This window comes from Barbus barbus (assembly GCF_936440315.1).
Source record: "Barbus barbus genome assembly, chromosome: 1".
Taxonomy (NCBI): domain Eukaryota; kingdom Metazoa; phylum Chordata; class Actinopteri; order Cypriniformes; family Cyprinidae; genus Barbus; species Barbus barbus.
Window position 1 is genome coordinate 11,331,869 of NC_136729.1, and position 20,254 is coordinate 11,352,122.

General features: G+C 34.3%; 2 protein-coding genes across 2 annotated transcripts; both read right to left on the reverse strand.

Moving 5' to 3' along the window:
- Positions 1–1,916: 1,916 nt before the first annotated feature.
- LOC306870602 (uncharacterized protein) lies at positions 1,917–4,398 on the reverse strand. The gene is made up of 2 exons (XM_079417972.1): positions 4,341–4,398; positions 1,917–2,818 (listed from the first exon to the last, which is right to left on the reverse strand). The coding sequence occupies exon 2, from the start codon at positions 2,814–2,816 to the stop codon at positions 2,241–2,243; it is 576 nt and encodes a 191-aa protein (XP_079274098.1). The 5' UTR covers positions 2,817–2,818; positions 4,341–4,398; the 3' UTR covers positions 1,917–2,240.
- A 1,014-nt stretch (positions 4,399–5,412) lies between these two features.
- Positions 5,413–20,184, reverse strand: LOC306876436 (coronin-1B-like). The gene is made up of 11 exons (XM_079427599.1): positions 19,778–20,184; positions 17,851–18,056; positions 17,600–17,722; positions 16,032–16,161; positions 15,404–15,585; positions 14,042–14,161; positions 12,452–12,556; positions 11,495–11,640; positions 10,426–10,483; positions 8,968–9,273; positions 5,413–6,944 (listed from the first exon to the last, which is right to left on the reverse strand). The coding sequence occupies exons 2-11, from the start codon at positions 18,052–18,054 to the stop codon at positions 6,822–6,824; spliced, it is 1,497 nt and encodes a 498-aa protein (XP_079283725.1). The 5' UTR covers positions 18,055–18,056; positions 19,778–20,184; the 3' UTR covers positions 5,413–6,821.
- Positions 20,185–20,254: the final 70 nt, after the last annotated feature.

The following is a 20,254-nucleotide window of genomic DNA, read 5'->3' on the forward strand; positions in this document are numbered from 1 at the left end:
CATGCAAGACATTATAGTAAGGCATTTTCTTCCATTGCATCCTTAAAATGACCATACTTCGATACAGGAATCGGCAAGGAAGATCTTTAAATCTGTTCGCCATCATTACTATTCCCACTCTTAAAATATATAAAATGGTATCCTTTCATTTTGTGATGGTGGCTCAGTTACTTGTTTTATCTGTCAATTATAACATGCTCACGTTTCTAACAGAAGGTGCACGATGCAAGCACAGTGCAAGGCAAAAGGCCCGTTTTCTCCCAAATGCGAGAGATTAAGACATGCAAGCACTCACCAATAAGAGATCTTCGTGTTTACTCGTTTGCATTCAGATCGTTGAAGGAGGTAATTTCTTGGGCGAATCCATCTTAACTTGAGAAAAAAGTATCCGTGCGATATAACAATGATCCCAGATTTTTTCTCAGAGGAAAATGCTAATCGAATTATTGCATTATTTTGCTTTAAAACGAAAAGTGCAGTTATAGATCTCCTAAACGACACGACTCGTTTTACCTGCTCCCATCATATACAGACATTTAAATCTTATTCTTATTCCAGTAAGGAATGTTTCGATTGTTTGCGTGTGTCTGCCTGTGGCCACGCCCACTGGGGCTGAACTGACCAATGGTCAGCGCAGGAGTGCAACTTCCGACTCAAGTGTCTCCTCCCCAAATCTTCACAAACGTACGTGCAGTCGTTTTCTGTAGATATAAAATCTGTAAATCTAGCGATTGTCATCGCATAAAATAAGATTAAAGTGATTTTTGTGTTAGTGTTTATAGGAGTCCACTATTGTCTTCTATACAGAAAACGTAAGTGGAGATGCCGGGGATTGAACCCGGGACCTCATACATGCGAAGCATGCGCTCTACCACTGAGCTACATCCCCTCGGTACTAGCCATACTAAAATCCTGTCTATAGCTATAAAATGTTGTATAGCTCGAGCTCCTCTTATGTAGCATATGGGCAATTTAATTCATTATTTTCATTTATTTATTATTTAATTACTAAAGGAATATTCCCAGGAGTATGATTATACTTTATAAGCTAACTTAAATGGAAAAACCCGACATTGTCTTATTTTACACAGTTAACAAATGTGCATTCTTTATTATCATCGAAATCTTGATATAAACCCCTGTTTAAAATGATCAACAACTATAAGAGATGTGGTTGGATGCCCTAATGCTATTTCAGGGCAAGTCACATTCATTACAATGGATATTTTAATGGATTAATTTTCTTGATGCATTATTTCTCATGATTTGATATGCTCTACACGTGTTTCTTGATGGGTTTTGTGAGATTCACACATCAGTGGTTACAGGGTGGTCATATTAAAACAAACAATTTTGACAATCACTGTCTTGACATGAAAATATTTTTTAATGGAAAATATTAAATGCTAACCAGTTTCACAATGTATTTTCACACAGTCAGCATATGCAGGAAAAACAAAAAAACAACAGGAAGTGGATAATCTAACAACTAACAGAAAATGTGTTTTACTGGCTTTTAAAGTTAACCATGTAAAGCCTGCTGTTTCATATTTAATATTCAGATTTCCTCTAAATTATCAACATGATCAAAATTAAATTTAAGAACCTGTCGCACACAATCTACTAGTTTATTTAGCAAATAAAAGTCCTTTATTGTAAAAACACCCCTGGTCAGGTTGATACATGTGTCTTTTTACTGTTCATTTTTTTCAAGATGAACACTTACTGGACTAAATCAACTTAAGTTTACTTGATTTTTTAGAAACATCATGTTAAAATGTGAATATCTAAAATAATACACCAGTCTTTTGTCGCAATCATCATTATATTGTATTACATTATATGGTTTGCCCCCCAAAATACAAAACTACAGAGGTTGGATCATAAAACTAAGTAGTAACATCTTACTATGTGTGACAACTGACATGAATATGCATTTTATGTAAGTAGTCTTATATACTATTATAAACATCTCATTGATTTACATTACACGCTATACTTTTTCCAAACTGATCAGCCATAAAAGTTTGATGTATCAAATATGAAAAACACACATGAAAACATTTAAAAAAAATTGTTTCAAATAGCTAAAGGTCCAAAAAACTTTCACATTAAAAAAAATCCCATGCCAGGCTTTTACAGGGTTGACTCATAGTCATAAAAATTGTTTTGTGCTGCCCACTGGGTCAAACCACCTTATTTCCCGCCTATTAAATTCAAAAGCAATGTCTTTGTGCTTTTCACAAAGCAGTCAAGTCATTTCTATCGATGCTCTCCTCAGACGAATTTGCACTACTGGTAAATGGAGTCAGATCTACAAATATCCTGTTATCCTTCTCTCCCGCTGCTGCTGCTTCCTCCTCCTTCCATTTCTCCTTGTCTTCTTCAGCTTTATCCTTCTCTTCTTTCTTTTCCATCTGAATCTTTGCCCTCTCCCTCAGGTCGACGCTGGAATAGTCATCTGAAGAATCATCATCATGTTCCTGTTGCTCTCCCTCCTCTGTGTAACTGTCATTCTGTTTGTCCTGACCTTTACCCTGCTCATCCTCTTCGTCATGACCTCCTATGTTCTCCTTGTCATCACGCTGTTGAGGCCAAATGCGGACACCGAGTCTGTTTCCCACAACCCTGACTCCTTGTCTCAAACGATCCCGTAGGCCGCCAGGGGCGAAGAGTATGCGCTGGATGGTGTACTGTCCATTTGTGTCTGCATTAAGTTTTTTATAATAGTAAAAAAGAGCCAGAGCAAGTACGACCCATATGAAGAGGAGGGCGATGATAATTGGGGTGCTGTCTGCACTATTACTTGACATCATGACTAAAGAGACAGGGACAATTAATGCAATAATTGAATCAAATGACACATTTATAAAATTACAAATGATACATTTAATTAAATATGAATATGAAATACATTTATTCAACTTATACTTGAGTTTAAATACAATATACAAGTAAAAAAGCACATTTCTGGACTCAGTTCACTGTAAAAATGCTTTTATAAAGTTGAAAATAAAGATAATTGGAATAAGTTTTACAAGAAAATACTATTTAATTCTTTCCACTTCGATTTTTCACATTTAATGCATTACTTGCATTTCTGAGTGAAAATTGTTTTTACACCAATTTTTGCAGTGTACAAGAATACATAGCAATGCACAGTGTCTTCATCAGTGTTATTTTAGTATCGATATACTATTATATTTATTAATATTTTAAATAAGTTTTTATTTTTGGATTTTCCATTTTCATTTATTAAGTTTTAGGAAATTTGTTGCGTGTTTTCATAATTTTATTTAGTTACCGACCCCCCCCTATAAAAAATGTCTATATAATTTTTATAAATTTTTGTTTCAGTTTTAGTTTTAATTATTTTAGTACATTGTTAATCTGAAAATGAAATGAAAATGAAAATGAGAAATGTTGCTCTGGCAACTAGTTAAAATAATATATTTTTATTTATTTTATATAATTAATTTAGATTAACATTTATTTTATTTCAAGTAACATTTAATTTTTATTTTTTTAATGTTTTTAGTTTTACACTGTATAATAATCCTAGTGTTCGAGCTTTAGCTGGTACAAAATTGTCACTAAGGCTGCACCCATTTAAAAGGTACTAATATGTATACTTTAGGTACTAATACATGCTTTTAAAGTACTACTATGCACTTTTAAAGTACTTATATGTATCTTTAAAGTACTTATATGTATATGCCTCAGAAGTGCAGTAGCACGGAAGTAAGCACACGTGCATTACTTTTGAAAAATTGGCAGGAAATCACCTTTTCATATCGTTATTGCAGTCCAAAAGAAAATCTTAATGCACTTCTCTGTGAGACCTTTATACACCCTAACACTGCCTATTAATGTCTAAAAAAGAGCTTTACACCACTTAACCTATTCACAAGTTTTGCTAATGCAGCTGAGCATTTGCTCAAATACGGCCCCAATGGATCACAGCAATATTCATGCACAGGCAAATGTGTCTTACTGCCAAAGTCGTGTGCCAAATTGGATCAGAAGGGAAAAAACTAATCAACTGTTGTGTTTGAAACAACTTGCATTACACGTTTTCTAAAACCCACACATAATATGCTTCTAAAATACTGCTCATTCTAAAATACTGCTCACAATAGAGGTCACGAGTGAATATAGAACATTAATATTAAAAAACAGATTCTATATGATTGTCATTTATAAGCATGTCTGTATATAAACTTTAAAAATACATTTTATGGAGTGCTGCTCATAAATAATGTCAATAAAATCATACGCACCACATGCCAATAAATATCATAAATGCAAAACACATTAAAAATCGAGTAACAATAACTCACCTTTAATCAACTGCCCTTACACCCATAGCCCACGAGAGTATAAAATAGAAATTTCAAATCTATCATGATCATATATGCAGGAAAGAGGGGCGGGAAGAGAGAGAGAGAGAGAGAGAGAGAGAGAGGTCATATGCGATTACAAGGGTGTGGGTGGTGTTTATATTGTCAGACTGTGATGACAACTTTGATTTTAATGTAAAATATACATTTTAAACCTTTTTTTCAATATTTATTTATTGTTTTGTTTCATTATTGTTTAATTGATTTATTTAATGGTTACTAAAATTTAAAGCAGTTTAGTGGGTAATGTTAAGGTAAATGAAATATTAATAAAAATTTGGCTTGAATTTCAGAATGATAATTTTATCTAGAAACTTGTGATTGCAGTTTATTATTAAACACAAATATTTCAAACGAAGGCATGTGCAAAAATATCTGGTGCATGGAGTCCACACAGGAAGAGTTGAGTGGAACATAGTTTCTTTACCTAGAGATTGAGCGATGAAGCACAAGTCTCTCTCAGACCACATCCTGTAAATGTCGAGTTTAAAGATGCTATGAACCATGAAAACAAGAATACCTCGCTGCTTGTGCAGTGCAGAGAAGCAATGTGCAATGTAACAAAAGCCTTGATGCAGGCGATGCCTGTGTTTGTTACACAAGACCACCAAAGCTGCAATCATATCGTGATATAATCTTTGATATTAACCCTTCGTATAATATTAAAATACCATTTGGGCATGCTCTCACCTCAAGTTACAATTATATGTGAGAAGGGATGAAGGTAAAATTTGGTTCGAGAAAAAATATTTTTCTCAATCATAGCTGGCCAAGTATTCCTCAAATCAGTTTCACTGCACATGCCATTTTAGTTTTAGAATTTAGATCAGCCTTAGTTAACCTTAACTACTACTTAGTTTCCAAATTAGCCAGAAAATGTGCACTTACAGTAGAAATCGCTGTCTAGCACTAAGGTTAGCACTAAAAATTTTGTTTTGACCTCAACCACAGGCCTGATGGTAAAATTTGTAAGTGCTTGTTAATGCATTGAATAATAAAACCAACTTATATACAATAAAAATGTGTGAATGCCGTTTATTAAAAAGAACAGATTCAGTTAGCACTTAAGTTTGAAGTAAATGGATACTTAGATCATTTACAACATATACAGCTGATAAAGCTAGACTTAAACAAAATCATTCACAGAGGAGGATGAGTCGACCCTCGGATTGAGTCATCCCTGATTGTAGTGCCCATGATTAAAGATCACAAAATAAAACAAATACAAAAACAACACCATCTAAACCTAACAATATCACATCATTCTACTATTATTTTTCAGATTCAATCAAACAGGAATGAAGATCGATTATTCTTCGAGAGGAACAGAATGAATCTCAACACACCTGCCAAGAACATGTCCAGGTCACCCCAAATCAAAGGAATGATATATAATGATAATTATGGTCTTGATTTTTGCATTTTCATGACAATAAGGCATATTTTGGATTACCATATTGTAAACTCATTAATGTATCATAGTAGTATTTGTTGTACTGCCTTAAATTTACTCTGGTTTAATTGTAAAAAATAACATAAAATAAAATAAAAAACTTTTTTACTGCATATGGTAAAAAATTATAAGGAATATAACAAAAATCGATTAATTCTGAAAAACATGAATTAAAATTATAATTACAATATCTAGAATATACTTAAATCAAAGGTGAAAATGTCAAATAAAATTCTTATTCTTAAAAACTTATTTTACTTTTGCTTTTGGGGTGAAATGTGACCTGGACAGTTTTCTTCCTATAAGACCTGCATTTCATTTCGGAAACTAAAGTTTCTTCATTATATATTGAAAGCTCACAAATTCCTTCAACTCCAAGTACAGTTTCTATCACATGCTACTCACATATCCACATATTAAACTCTAACAACATCCAAAATCAATGCTACGTGTGTTAAGACATACAAATAGAAGAGAGGGCAGCTAAACCCAAGAACAGCGCTGGTCAAAGTATGTATGTTGATAAGCACCATCGAACTTTAGTGAAAGAAAGCAATCAATTCAGCATGCTGGATTATTACATTTCCTGAAGGCTTCGAGATTCAAACTACTTTCATTAAGCAGAAGCATTTATAAATGCTGAGGCTACAAGAGATCATCAAATCTGCTTTTCATTTAAAGCTTGCATGTTTATGCAAATATTGACCCAACCAAATTCAGACTTCAAAGTCTGTAGTTAGCAGTAGTAAGTACCTGATGTAACAGCCCTATTAAAAGCACAAAATGAGCAGCATTTAGGATATTAATATCAGTGCATTTAAACCCAAAGTGTACCGATAAAGCTCAAAGCTCAATTATGTCTTTTTGTATCTCTGCGCAACAGTAATGGAACTACATTTCCCATAACCCTTCAGTGAAGCTTTCTGAATCTGGGTAAGGCTATGTGTTGTGATATGTTTGTAGTTCCTTCACACTTCTCCATCCTCAATACGGGCGAGCTGCCTTTCCAGGACGTCGATCCTGTGACCCTGAGCCAAAACCAGAGCACGCAATGCCCGAATCTCTGTCAGGATATCAGAAAGTTGGTCCTCCTGTGCAAGAAAGAAAGACATTTGGGCTTTAACATTTAGGCATAAATATTAACATTAAGGCTTTACCATAAACAGGCATCATTTAATATTAAAATTAGAATCTAATATATATATATATATATATATGGCTGCATCCGAAAACTTAGACAGCTAACTTGCTGCCTCGCTGCCTTATGAGGCAATGACTTTGCAGTCAGCGTTTTTGCACAAAGGCACCTCACGAAACTGATTTCGGACAGCTTTCTGAGGCAGTGTAACGGTTTAATGATCTACAACAAAATAGAAAGAGATTTGGTGATAACTAAACGTATAATTAATTATTGTAATACTAATTTCTCGCTAGAAATAACACCAAAAGTGCAAAAAGTTAATCAGAAATATACATTTACACACAAACTAACCACAAAAATGCAACTTTCAGACGCCATCTTTATTTTTTAGCTCAACCGACACGGAATGGAACGCACAGGATTGTGGGATATCAAAGGCAGCGAAGGATACATCTATGCTGCCTTCGAAAATCGATCAGATGAATGCATCTCATGAGACAGGAAGTGAAGCTAACTTTAGATTCGGACGTGCCTTGATGGCTTCCCCTTGGAACGTGTCCTCTGAAGGCAGCATTTTTCAGTTTTCGGATGCAGCCTACATATAAAGTTGTAGTCAAAAGTTTACATACACCTTGCAGAATCTGCTAAATGTTAATTATTTTACCAAAATAAGAGGGATCATGCAAAATGCATGTTAATGTTTATTTAGTACTGACCTGAATAAGATATTTCACCAAAAAAAAAGTTTTTACATATAGTTCGCAAGAGAAAATAATAGTTGAATTTATAAAAATAAAAGTTCAAAAGTTTACATACACTTGATTCTTAATACTGTGATATTTTGTTTAGTGATAGTTGTCCATGTTTGTCCTGAACAGTTTAACTGCCTGCTGTTCTTCAGAAAAATCCTTCAGGTCCCACAAATTCTTTGGTTTTCCAGCATTTTTGTATTTGAACCCTTTCCAGCAATGACTGTATGATTTTGAGATCCATCTTTTCACACGGAGGACAACTGAAGGACTCATATGCAACTATTTCAGAAGGTTCAAACGCTCACTGATGCTCCAGAAAGAAAAGCCATACAGTCATTGTTAAACATCTTTTATGTGAAATATATTATTCAGGTCAGTACTAAATAAAAAATAACATGCATTTTGTATGATCCCTCTTATTTTGGTAAAATAATGAGCATTTTGCAGATTCTGCAAGGTGTATGTAAACCTTTGACTAAGTATGAAAGCCCGTTTCTACCACAAAATAAGTATTATTAATAAGTAATAACTTATTAATAAGTAATAAGTATTTTCAACCTTTTACCTCACAATTATAGCTTTTTTCTTACATTTCTTACTTTTTTTTAGAACTATGAGACATGAACTCAGAATTAAAAGATACAAACCCACAATTCTGAAAAAAAGAGATGTTAACTCGCAATTGCATGTTTATAACTTGAAATTGGGAATATAAACCTGTAATTCTCAATTCTAACTTGAAATTGGGAATATAAACTTTCAATTTTGAAAAGCAAAGTCAGAACTGTGAGATAAAAAGTCGCAATTACCCTTTTTATTTTACATTCTGTTGCGGAAACAAAACAAATACCAAATAATATGGTTCAAATAATTGTGAGAATTCTGAGTTTATATCTCGCAATACTGTTTTTATATCTCACGATTGACTTTTTTCTCAGAACTGTGAGATAGGTCACAGTTACCTTTTTTTTTTTCATGGCAGAAATGGCCTTCTATACATCAGTAAACAGTGACAGTAAAGACAGCTTTGCCATCACAGAAATGAGTTACATTTTAAAATATATTAAAACTATTAAAATGGTTGTTTTCATGGTAGTGTGTACATTTACATACATAACATACACACAACCATGAAAACATGATATAATTTAAAATGTATATCTATAATCTACATCGATATATCTATATGTGTTATAAAATATGTCTAAACTTGTCATTCACCTCTTTCTTTACTCTCTCTATCCCTCCATCTACATCCCTTCTTCCTTGACCGTGGTCCAAACCCTCGCTCTCCATCTCAACCGCCATAGGGTTTGCTGGCGCAGTGGTGCCAACACTAGTGTTGGCCTGAGAGAGCAGTTTGGGTCGACCCCGGAGCGTGCCACATTTGGATGGAGGGGCCGTGTAGCCTCCGCTCAGGGAAACAAGGATTGGAGGAGCTTCCTGTCCTGCTATCCAATCTTCTGCCAGTAGAGCGGGTTCTAATCCTGCCGTATCCGGGTACAGATCCCCTTGGAACAGGTCGGACTGATTGTGGGTGGAGAAACAAATACTCATTTAGACAGAGGATGCAGTTTGATAAATAGACCTTAATCAGGTTAGATGGCATATTGAATTTAACACGGATGAAAACAAGGCTGTGAGGGACAGACTTGCAGTGGCACGCACTGTATAAAACTAAAACCTTTCAAAACTGTTTTACAGAGTTTTTGTGTACTTTTTTTTCCAAAAGACGTTTCGTCAGCTGAACAATTGCTATGTTATTAAACAACACTACAATGCACTGTTCTTCTGTCCCTCACAGTCTCAATGTCATTCCTGTCAAAACTTAAATTTGGTGCTGCCCTGACTGAAGTCTATATGCCAATGAGTAGTTTGCGAAGGGGCAGCTGAAAACATTTTCTTACTTCCTCTTTCACAAAGACTCCAAAAATACAGCAATGCGGCATTACCCAGAATACAAAACATACCTGCAATATGCTAATTATAGTAAATTCATGTAAGTTTGTCTGTTTTGTCTTTCAGATCACCCAAAAATGGAAATTCTGTCATCATTTTCTCATCCTCTTGTCACTTCCAAAGCCGTATGACTTTTTCTCTTACGAGTAAATGATGACAGAATTTTATTTTTTGAGTGAATTGAAGCGTGGGAAGTATGACTTTTGTTTATTTTTGCAAACTGAGCAAATTCATTTTCTGTGGGAATGAATATGTGACAGCATCTGTAAATTTCCATGATGAGTGACATATATAAACATTACACATTTTTTACACTTAAAAATGCTATTCTCAAATAGCAGCCAGCATATTTGGATCTGTCCATTCATTGTTTTGTTTTAAAACAGATGATGTCATTCCTCAATATGTCAACTTGAGTCAACATGAGCATATCCTCACCATTGGAACATATTTTTTGGAACGAATTGGAGTCAATATGGCCGATAGCTGCCTTACAACATGGGGAAACCCAAGTATGAGAGTATTTAGAGTATGGTAATTTTCAGTGAACAAACAGAAATTCAACTGTTCTATCAGAACCAAAGGTCTTGTAGATACCGAAATGGAATGACGGAACAATTAGTAATCAGATGTTACTTAGTAACTTTCCTTTCTGACTCGCTTAACACACAAAATTCAGAACTGAACGAGTGGTCGCTCTGACATGCAGACTGAACTTACCTTCCGCGGCACAGTCATAGATATGGGCTCAACCTTCCTCTCATGAAGTTTGTAGAACCTGAAGGAATAAAATGAAGAATAATGGAGATAAATGCAAGCACTTGAGAGATGCCATTTAAGAATCAGTGCACTTGTGAACTAATGAGGACCTCTTGCTCAACAATCAAAATGAAAGAGAAAGATTTTTAGCGAATAACGCTTATTTCAGTGTTACACACATAAAACTACTGTAGTGTATGGCTTCAAAACATCTGGAATTATGTTGCATGAGTGGAATAAACTACTTTTATGGTTCATTTCTGAAGCTCGAATGCATCTTGTCAATATATGCCTATGTTTTATGGAAGATAATGTTTGTATGAAGTATTCACTAATATTCACAAGCGTGGGTTCTTTAAGATTTTTCTTTTTTCTTTTGAAAGAAATTTATATTTTTATTCAGCAATCATGCATTAATTTGATCAAAAAGTAACAGTAAAAGACATTTAAAATGTCATTTCTATTTGTATTTAAAATAGATGCTGTTCTTTAGAACTTAACATTAATAATAATAATATATTATATTATGAATAATAAATTATTATTGAGCACCAGATCAACAGATATTGGAATGATTTTTGAGGGATCATGTGACACTAAAGACTGTAATATGCCAGAGAATTAATGCTTTGCAGTATGAGCCTTTTTCAAACACACAAAAAATCATATTAAAAAACTGTATGTATGTTGCATATGATTCTTCCTTTTTTTGGTGTGTTCCGTGGAAGAAAGAATGGAATCAAATGTGGGTGATTTTTTTTTGTGAACTATTCTTTATCTTCCCATTTGCTCAGTTTTATATTTCTTAATCAAAAATTCCAGCCAAATAACCTGCCAAACAGAACAAACAACTTTTGCACTAAGCTAAAGACTGGAGATGGAGTTGCCACTCACATGTTTTCAGGGCATTCATTAAGGCAAATGAAATGCAATCAAATTCACACCCAAATGGGATTAAATGGAAAGCATCAAAATCAAACAATGACAAATACGATTACATCTTAAAGTACCACAGTAGTTCAGTTCACACCTTGCTATTTCACACTTGTTGACATCTACTCCTCGTTTGCTTAGGAAACCAGCACCTCTCTGCGGCTCCTTACTGCTGTACAGACTCAGGAAATGAACATACGGTGACTCATCGGTTACCTCAAAGTAACGAATAGTACAATCCCCCTGTAAGAGAGAGAGAGAGAGAGTGTGATAGACAGCTGTGTTACAGTTCATTGACTGGATTGACAGTTCAACACTGGATTTAATCAGTTACCAGTTGTACTTTTGTTACACATGCCTATGAGAAACAAGTACCGTGGTATACTGAATATCAAATCACGGAGCCATTTACCACCACTTCATTCTTACATATTCAACATCTCTTACAAAACTGGGCCAGTAAGACTTGTTTTTTGAAAGAAATTCATAATTTTATGTATTAAGGATTCATTAAATTGTTCAAAAGCGACAGTAAAAACATTTGCATTGTTACAAAAAATGTCAATTTCAAATAAATGCTGTTCTTTTGTTATTAATCAAAGAATCCTGGAAAAATATCACACAGTTTCCACACAAATATTATGCAGCAGGATCCTGAATGATTTCTGAAGGATCGTGCGATACTGAAGACTGGAATAATGGTTGCTAAAAATTCAGCTTCAGCATCACAGGAATAAATTACATTTACAAATATATTATATTATAAAATAATATAGTGTATTACTGTATTTTTATCAAATACATGCAGTCTCTGAACACAAGACTTTTTTTTTGAAGATTTTTAACAAAAATCTTACTAACTCCAAACTTTTGAATGGTAGTGTGTTTATGTTTGCTGTATGTAAATAAGGAAAACTACCGCAGGCAGTGATTGTGCCAAACGTGTATTCTGTAAACAGCATGTTTTGGTGTAAGCTTATATCTCTGTTAGAGCTGCTGGAGACACCTGTTGTGCAGAAGTTAAAGGTGATCGGGTAAAGCTGGGTAATCCTACCTTGCCGCACAAGTAAACCATGTTGGTGTCTGGGTCATAGAATGGAAGCAGAACTCCGTTACTGGAGTCCATTTCCTGAGTAACCATTGGTTCAGAAAGATCCTTCTGAAATACAAAGACAGTCATATATACACTAGGTTATCAAAACATACAGTACTATTTCATGCTCAATAACTGAACCAGACAGGCAACAACTAATATTTCAGAAAGCTCATCTGATTGATTGGCTGATTCTCTCTATATATACAGTGCCCACCAAAAGTATTGGAACAGTACGGCCAGTTCCTGTAGACTGTAAACATTTGGGTTTGACATCAAAAGATGAATATAAGATGATATGAGATTCATCTGGATCTGATACACAACTTAGAAGATAGCACCTTTTGTTAGAACCCACCCATTTTTCACTGTAGATGTTTTTAAGTTACGAGCATCTGATTATTCATGTGTCCTGAAGCTACTGAACTGAGGGAGTTTGAGCAAATGTTTGCTCTTCCACAAAATGCAAGCTTGTCAAGACACTGAATGTTGACTTGACAGAACTTTGCCTGAAAGTTGAAAAAGTCTTGACATTTTAAGGTCACTTGGGACTTCTGAAGTTAAAGCAATTTGAATAGTAATTTGAAGTCTGAAGGTTACATGTGCCTTGCACTTGCATTACTAAGCCATTGCTAAAGTTTTATGAGTGGCTGGCAATTGCTAAGTGGTAGTAGTTAGGGTATTGCAAGTGATTGCTAAGGTTGTTGCTCGGGTGTTCTGAATGAGCTTGGGCATTCCTATAATATTAGCTGTTGCTAAGGCATTCTGGGTGGTTCTGACAGTGGACGCTAGGGCATGATTGCTCAGATGGTTTCTAGAGTGTTCTATAAGGTTGCTAAGTGGAATTTAAATTGAATATCGGTAGAAAACCAGAGTTCAAATTCCTCTTTAACTGAAGGAAGACTATTAAAATAGAAAAAAAATCTAAATAAATATTAATGGTATTTTTTATAAAATATACTACGGTTCAAAAGGTTGAGGTTGGTAAGATTTTTTAATGTGTTTTAAAGAAATCTATTATGCTCACCAAGGCTGCATTTATTTGATAGAAAATATTTTATAAATAGTAGTATTGTGAACTGTTATTATCATTTAAAATATTTTAATATATTTTAAAATGTAATTTATTCCTGTAATTTTCTTCAGTCTTCAGTGTCACATGATCCTTCAGAAATCATTCTAATATGTTGATTTGCTGCTCAAGAAATGTTTCTTATTATTATCAATGCTGCAAGCATTGGTGCTGTTGGAAACTGTGATACTTTTTTTTCAGGATTCGTTGATGAATATAAAGTGCAAAAATACAGCATATGTAACATTAAAAAAATACCTTTACAGTTACTTTTGATCAATTTACTTGGTCCTTGCTGAATAAGTTTATTTTAAAGAAAGTCTTACCGATCACAAACTCTTGAATAGTAGGGTGTTATTTTTAGTAGGAATGACCCATAAAGCATACACAGATTAATGCTTCACCTCAGGCTCTAAAGAATCATTCTTGCTGACAAAACAAAAGAGGACCATTGATTCTCCTCTACAAGACGCTCTTACCATGTCCCAGAGGGCGAGCTGTCTCTCGCTCATGCGACTGAAGCCAGTTGTCAGGATTTTCCCATCAGCCAGAAACATGGCCCTCATTGGCCTGGCGCCCTCATGAGCCTTCTCCCGCACCTGTGTGACATTTTCAAACAAAAATCACATATGTGTGAAAAACACTGATCTGAAGACCATTTAAAGATTCCAAAGTGATCTGATGCAGAAGACAAGGACAGCGCAAGGTCTTAACTAACTGGAAACTTTTTATGTTTAGAAGCAACCACAAAATGTATTTTTTATTGATTTAAAGCATTAATTCACTAATATTCTATTCAACAAGTCTGTCATATCTTAAAGAGAACTGCAGTGAGGTGGCAGGCCAGTGGTTATGTAATACTAATCTTCCAATGCTTATGAATGCTTTCAAATAACTAAAACAATTAATTATTAAGATCATGTTCTATTTTGATAGATTTCCCCTCAGTTTAATTCCTGGAAATCCACTGGACCATCACACATGCAAAAAGCTCATCGTGGACAAAACATCCTCCCACCCAGGACAAAACAGCTGCTGGCCTCGTGTAGAACAGCAGAAACATCCAGATTAAAGAGCAGCTTCTTTCCAGCAGCTGTCAGGTCACTCGATAAACATTCTTAGAATAATCCTATTAGTCCTCAGGTGCACTTAATGTTCATGTTTGTTTACATTGTACACCTGTATCACCTTGGCCTACTAGGAATATTCAAACTACCATACTAAAATCTGCTGTTCCTACACCACTTTTCAATAGTTTAGGGTTAGTAAGATTTCTCTTTTGAAATGAATCTGTTTATTAAGCAATGATGCATTAAATTGATTTAAGTGACAGTAAAGACAAATGCTACAAAAGATATCTATTTTAAACAAATGCTGTTATTTTGATCTTTCTATTGAAAGAATAAAAAAAAAAAGAATCATGGTTTCTACAAATATATTAATTAGCACAACTGTTTTCAAAATGGGAAATAATAAAAATATGTTCATATTGTAAACATAATATGCAAATATCGAAATGATTTCTGAAGGATCATATGACAATGCAGACTAGAGTAATGATGCTGAAAATGCAGCTTTGCATCACAGGAATAAATTACATATTAAAATATGTTAAAATAGAAAATGGTGCTTTTATATAGAAATCATTTTTCATAATATTACAGCTTTTATTGCATTTTTTAAATAGATCAAATAAACACAGTCTTAGTGAGCATGAGAGGCCTCTTTATTTTTAAAGTCTGGCCTCAAACTTGTGAATGGTACTGTATCTGTCTGTGCATTTCTTCTCAAACCCCTGGTTGGATGAAGAAACTTTAGGATACAGAGATAAACAGGCTGACCTTAAGGACTGTTCCGCGCCTGGGATCAATGACTCGTAAGGCTTTGTCTTTGCAGGTGGTGCACAGGATGCTGCCCTCGCGGTTCCAGCTCACGCTGTATATCAGGTCTGGATGGGCGTCACTCAGCTGGTACACCAGCTCTCCGGTGCCCACATCCCACACACACAGGACATTATCACATCCTAGGACATGGGCAAACAAGATCAAAGCTGGCCAAAAGTTCAGCAAGAAAAACATCTGACCAGTTTAAGAAATAAGATTTGCATCTCTTTTATTTACATGCCAATGGAAATCAAAGCCACCTTTCTTTGGCTGGTCGTGCACAAACCTTTAAATCAATCTGTGCATCAAGCTTCCCAGTTTTAGATCAGAGATTTATTTATTTTACTTCTTTACATGTTATTGGCCGCTCTATTGACTTTTCATTACTTTGAAGGTGCACAAAACCATCAAACAAGTCTAATATTGAAAATTAGGGCTTGATAAATGATTTAAAACACCAGAATTAGAGCACACGACAAAAATAGGGTGTGCCAGAACAGACTTAATCCATGCACCGTGAGCCGGCAAAGTGTATATATATATATATATATATATATATATATATATACACAAAGGAAGAGATTACCTGCAGTCAACAGGATATTCAGAGCAGAAGGGTGCCAGGCCAGGATGCCCACTCTTTTACTGTGGCCCTCGAGAATCACAACAGCTTCAGACATGGGAGAAGTCAGACCTCCGTCAGGAATCTGCCAAATCTGTTATGCAAAAATACAGTATTTTTAGATACACAACTTAATCTTTAGTGTCACAGGATCCTTCAGAAATCATTCTAGTATGCTGATTAGGTCTTATTATTATCAATGCTATTATTATTATGTCTTATTATTATCAATGTTGAAAACAGTTGGACTGCTTAATATTTGTGTGGAAATTGAGATACACTACCATTTAACATTTTTTGGGTAAAATTAAAAAAAAGGAAAGAAAATAAATTAATTTTATTCACCAAGGATGCATTAAATTGATCAAAAGTGACAGAAAAGTTAGTTAAAAAAAGGTTTCTATTTTAAGTAAATGCTGTTCTTTTGAACTTTTTATTAATTAAACAACCCTGAAAAAATGTATCTCAGTTTATATTAGCAGAAAAACTGTTTCCAACATTGATTATAATAACCACTAGTAATATTTGAGCACAAATAATAATTGATAAGAACTGAGCACCAAATCAGCATATTAGGATGATTTCTGAAGGATCTTTTGACACATGAAGAGCATGAGAGCGATGGCTGCTGAAATCACAGAAATTAATTGCAATTTACAACTATAATAATTATTTAAAATATATTAAAACCGAACACAGTTATTTTAGACTGTAAAAATATTTAATAATAATACTGTTTTCACTGTATTTTGTTTATCAAATAAATTCAGCCTTGGTGAGAATAAGAGTCTTTCAAAAACATTGCAAAACACAATTATTCTAGACTTTTGAGCAGTAGTTTATATATACAGTCATGGCCAAAAATACCTGCACCCTTGGTAAATATGATCAAAGAAGGCTGTGAAAATTACTCTGCATTGTTAATCCTTTTGATCTTTTATTTAAAAAATCTAACCTTTCATTGGATAAGAATTTAAAATGGGGGGAAATCTTATTATGAAATGATTGTTTTTGTAACGACACCCTTTTATTCAATACTTTTTGAAACCTCCATTTGCCAGTTTAACAGCTCTAAATGTTCTCCTATAATGCCTGATGAGGTTAGAGAACACCTGACAAGAGATCAGAGACCATTCCTTCATCCAGAATCTCTCCGTTTTGCTGCTTGATACTGAAAATTTGTGTCTTATGATATTATTTTTAATGTATTGTCTTAATTATGAACACTGGTTTGTAGTGCAGATTTACCGTTTACTGCAGGTTGTTATTCTTCTCGTTATTTATCTATAATGGCTAATGAACCGGAAGTCTCACCCATTGGCTTACTTCCATATTGAAGAAAAAGGTGGATATAAAAGGTTGAAAATATTTAGATAATTATTGCAATATTTAGCCAACTGCTAAAACTCTCAAAGTCAACAAAACTAACAATATATGTACCATGTGAATCCCCAAAGATGCTATATTCACCCAATGAATATTCATAAGACAGTAATTGACGTGTAGGTTTCGTTTAAGGGAAAGAAGCAAACCTTGACAGTGCAGTCCTCTGAGGCACTGGCAATAACATTGTCATCATGTGGGCACCACTGCACATCCAGCACCGGAGCAGCGTGACCGCACACGGTTGGGGTGTTCTGGTCCACTCGACCGCTCTAGTGGTAAATGACACAGAAACTATGTGAGCAGAATCAATTTGATTATGCAAACTAATGTAAAATACCAACTGTAAATCCTCAGGGCATATTTAAAGCATTTTTATTGCGAGAGAACACATGCCAACCTTGGCGAGCGGTAACACAAGAAAGGCTCCGCCTCCTCCGGCCTCGATGACAACAGCAATGAACTTGGGATTGGCAGCACACAGCGGACCGTCCCATGTCACGCGCGATACTCTAACATCATCAAGGCAATGCTCAGCCTTCCAAGCCTGAGCAAACACATGCCTGAACTTACTCTGCCTGACAACACCCCTCCTGAAGGACATGACTGTGGGAAGAATAGTGGCATATACCGTTATTATTCAATCAATCAATCATGGCATATTATTACATGAGTATAATATAAAGCAAATAAATCGTCAAGAGATCATAAAATAACACAGACTTGATTGACATCATTATTTATACAAAAACCCAATTGCAAAAATACCATAATTATTGTCCAACAAAAAAAGATGCAGTTCACTGTATTATGTTGTGACCCAGCAATGGGGCATGTTTTAAAGCACACAAGCTTTAAAGGCTATTATTGGCTTTTTAACAAGATTTAAATAGTAAAATATTAGTAACAGCAAAAAATGCAAAAGATACTGTATAGAAAAAGTAATTAATAAATATATCTATAAATAATATAATAATATGGTCTATCATACAAAATGTGATTTTATCTCATTTTTGGTTCTATTGACCACTGGGCTATTAGGTCAGATAGGCTTAAGTATTGAGGTAAAAGTGAGAGCCCCTCTTGTCCTCTGTGTCTGTGACTGCGCAGAGATGAACATGACCCAGCTCAAGTCAGAAACCACAAACCATCAACATTTAAGGTCTGATGTTCAGTTCCCTTCCGTTACACATTTACATTCTAATGAGACTATAGTTGGACAAATCAACCCTCCTTAAAAACCTTTTGTTTTTAATGTGACCGAATCAATAAAGCCATGCCAAAACAGTAAAACAAACCGTAAACATCCCACTATAAATAGCTTACAACTTCATTAATCCTAAACCTGTGACATGTGAACTGTGGTCTAAAGGTGCTTTCCAGGAGCGAGCGTTCATGGGATCTTTCCATCAACTGCAAATTCTGCTATTTTCTTTATTGTGTCTGTTAGATAGGTCAGTGAGTTATACATTATTCAAAAATAAACCATGAAAGGCTATTCATACTAGAATGAAAACACATTTCTATGATGATTTTAATTTCTGAATAAAATCTTCATGGTGTAATTTATAAAAAAAGAAAAGTATTAGTCTCATTGAAGTCTCTTTTGTTCAAATAAATAAGCAATTGTTTTAAAATATATTTATTATTATTTGGGGGGGGGGGCTGTGTGGTAATCAATTTGCAGAAATCCACTTTGATTTCAAAGTGGTCACACTTTCATTAAAGTCAGTGAATGTAAATAACTATTGTATGAACCTTACAAGGTTCATACAATAGTTATTTACATTCACTGACTTTAATATATATATATATATATATATATATATATATATATATATATATATATATACACACACACACGATTAAAATTAAAAAAAGTTTTTAAAGTTTTCCCAATTTTGTACAATTATTTAACAACGCTATATAATATAAAATAATATAATATAGCGTTGTTAAACTATAAAATAAAATAAAGGTAAAATTTATAAAACATTAAACATTTATACAATTTTGTACAATTATTTAACAACGCTATATAATATAAAATAATAAAATATAGCGTTGTTAAACAATAAAATAAAATAAAATTCAGGTAAAATTTATAAAAAAATTTACATTTATACAATTGTGTACAATTATTTAACAACGCTATATAATATAATACAGTGCGTTGTTAAACAGTTAATAAAATTAAATAAAATGAAGGTAAAGTTAAATCAAGGGCCGTCAGCGCAGTAATGCGGAAACACATTCAATGTAACGCAAAAATGCGCTGATAGCATGAATGACACATGAGCAGGTTACATTCATTCAGTCCACTGTACCTCTGCTTGAGCGTTTCCTTCTTCCCTGTTCCTTTTCTTAGAAAAATCTGACCAAATTACTACAGCGATTCCGGTATAAACATATGAGATATATATAAAAATGCAGTGATCTATATAAACTCCACTAATCCTTGCAGTGTGTTGTTATCCCCGGGTTTTCTGCATGGTCAGGTGGAACAATTATGCCCAGGCAATTTCTGCAGGCATCGACAAATTAATCCATATCATCAGGGAAAACAAATGCACAATTGTATAGTTTCAAAAGACATACGAAGCTTTTGAACAAAATGGCACAGTTAAGGAAGTTAAAATAAATCAGGAAGAGCGTCGACACCGCTGAAGGAGAAAAGATGATGGATGGTAAATTCCTCCGCGAATGTGCCTAGAATTAAAAACAGCGACGTGTGAAGCTTGCCATGGTCAGCAGGCATCACAACGATACGCCTTGTTGACGAGATAAAAGTCCCGTTCTGAGCG

What these genes read in the sequence shown, in the direction of transcription:
- LOC306870602 (XM_079417972.1), bottom strand. Translation starts at nt 2,816, where the DNA reads ATGATGTCAAGTAATAGTGCAGACAGCACCCCAATTATCATCGCCCTC.
- LOC306876436 (XM_079427599.1), bottom strand. Translation starts at nt 18,054, where the DNA reads ATGTCCTTCAGGAGGGGTGTTGTCAGGCAGAGTAAGTTCAGGCATGTG. An exon ending in CAGAGGACTGCACTGTCAAG is followed by an intron (nt 16,162 to 17,599) that starts GTTTGCTTCTTT and finishes TTTGCATAACAG; the next exon opens with ATTTGGCAGATTCCTGACGG. An exon ending in AACAAGTGTGAAATAGCAAG is followed by an intron (nt 10,484 to 11,494) that starts GTGTGAACTGAA and finishes TTATTCCTTCAG; the next exon opens with GTTCTACAAACTTCATGAGA.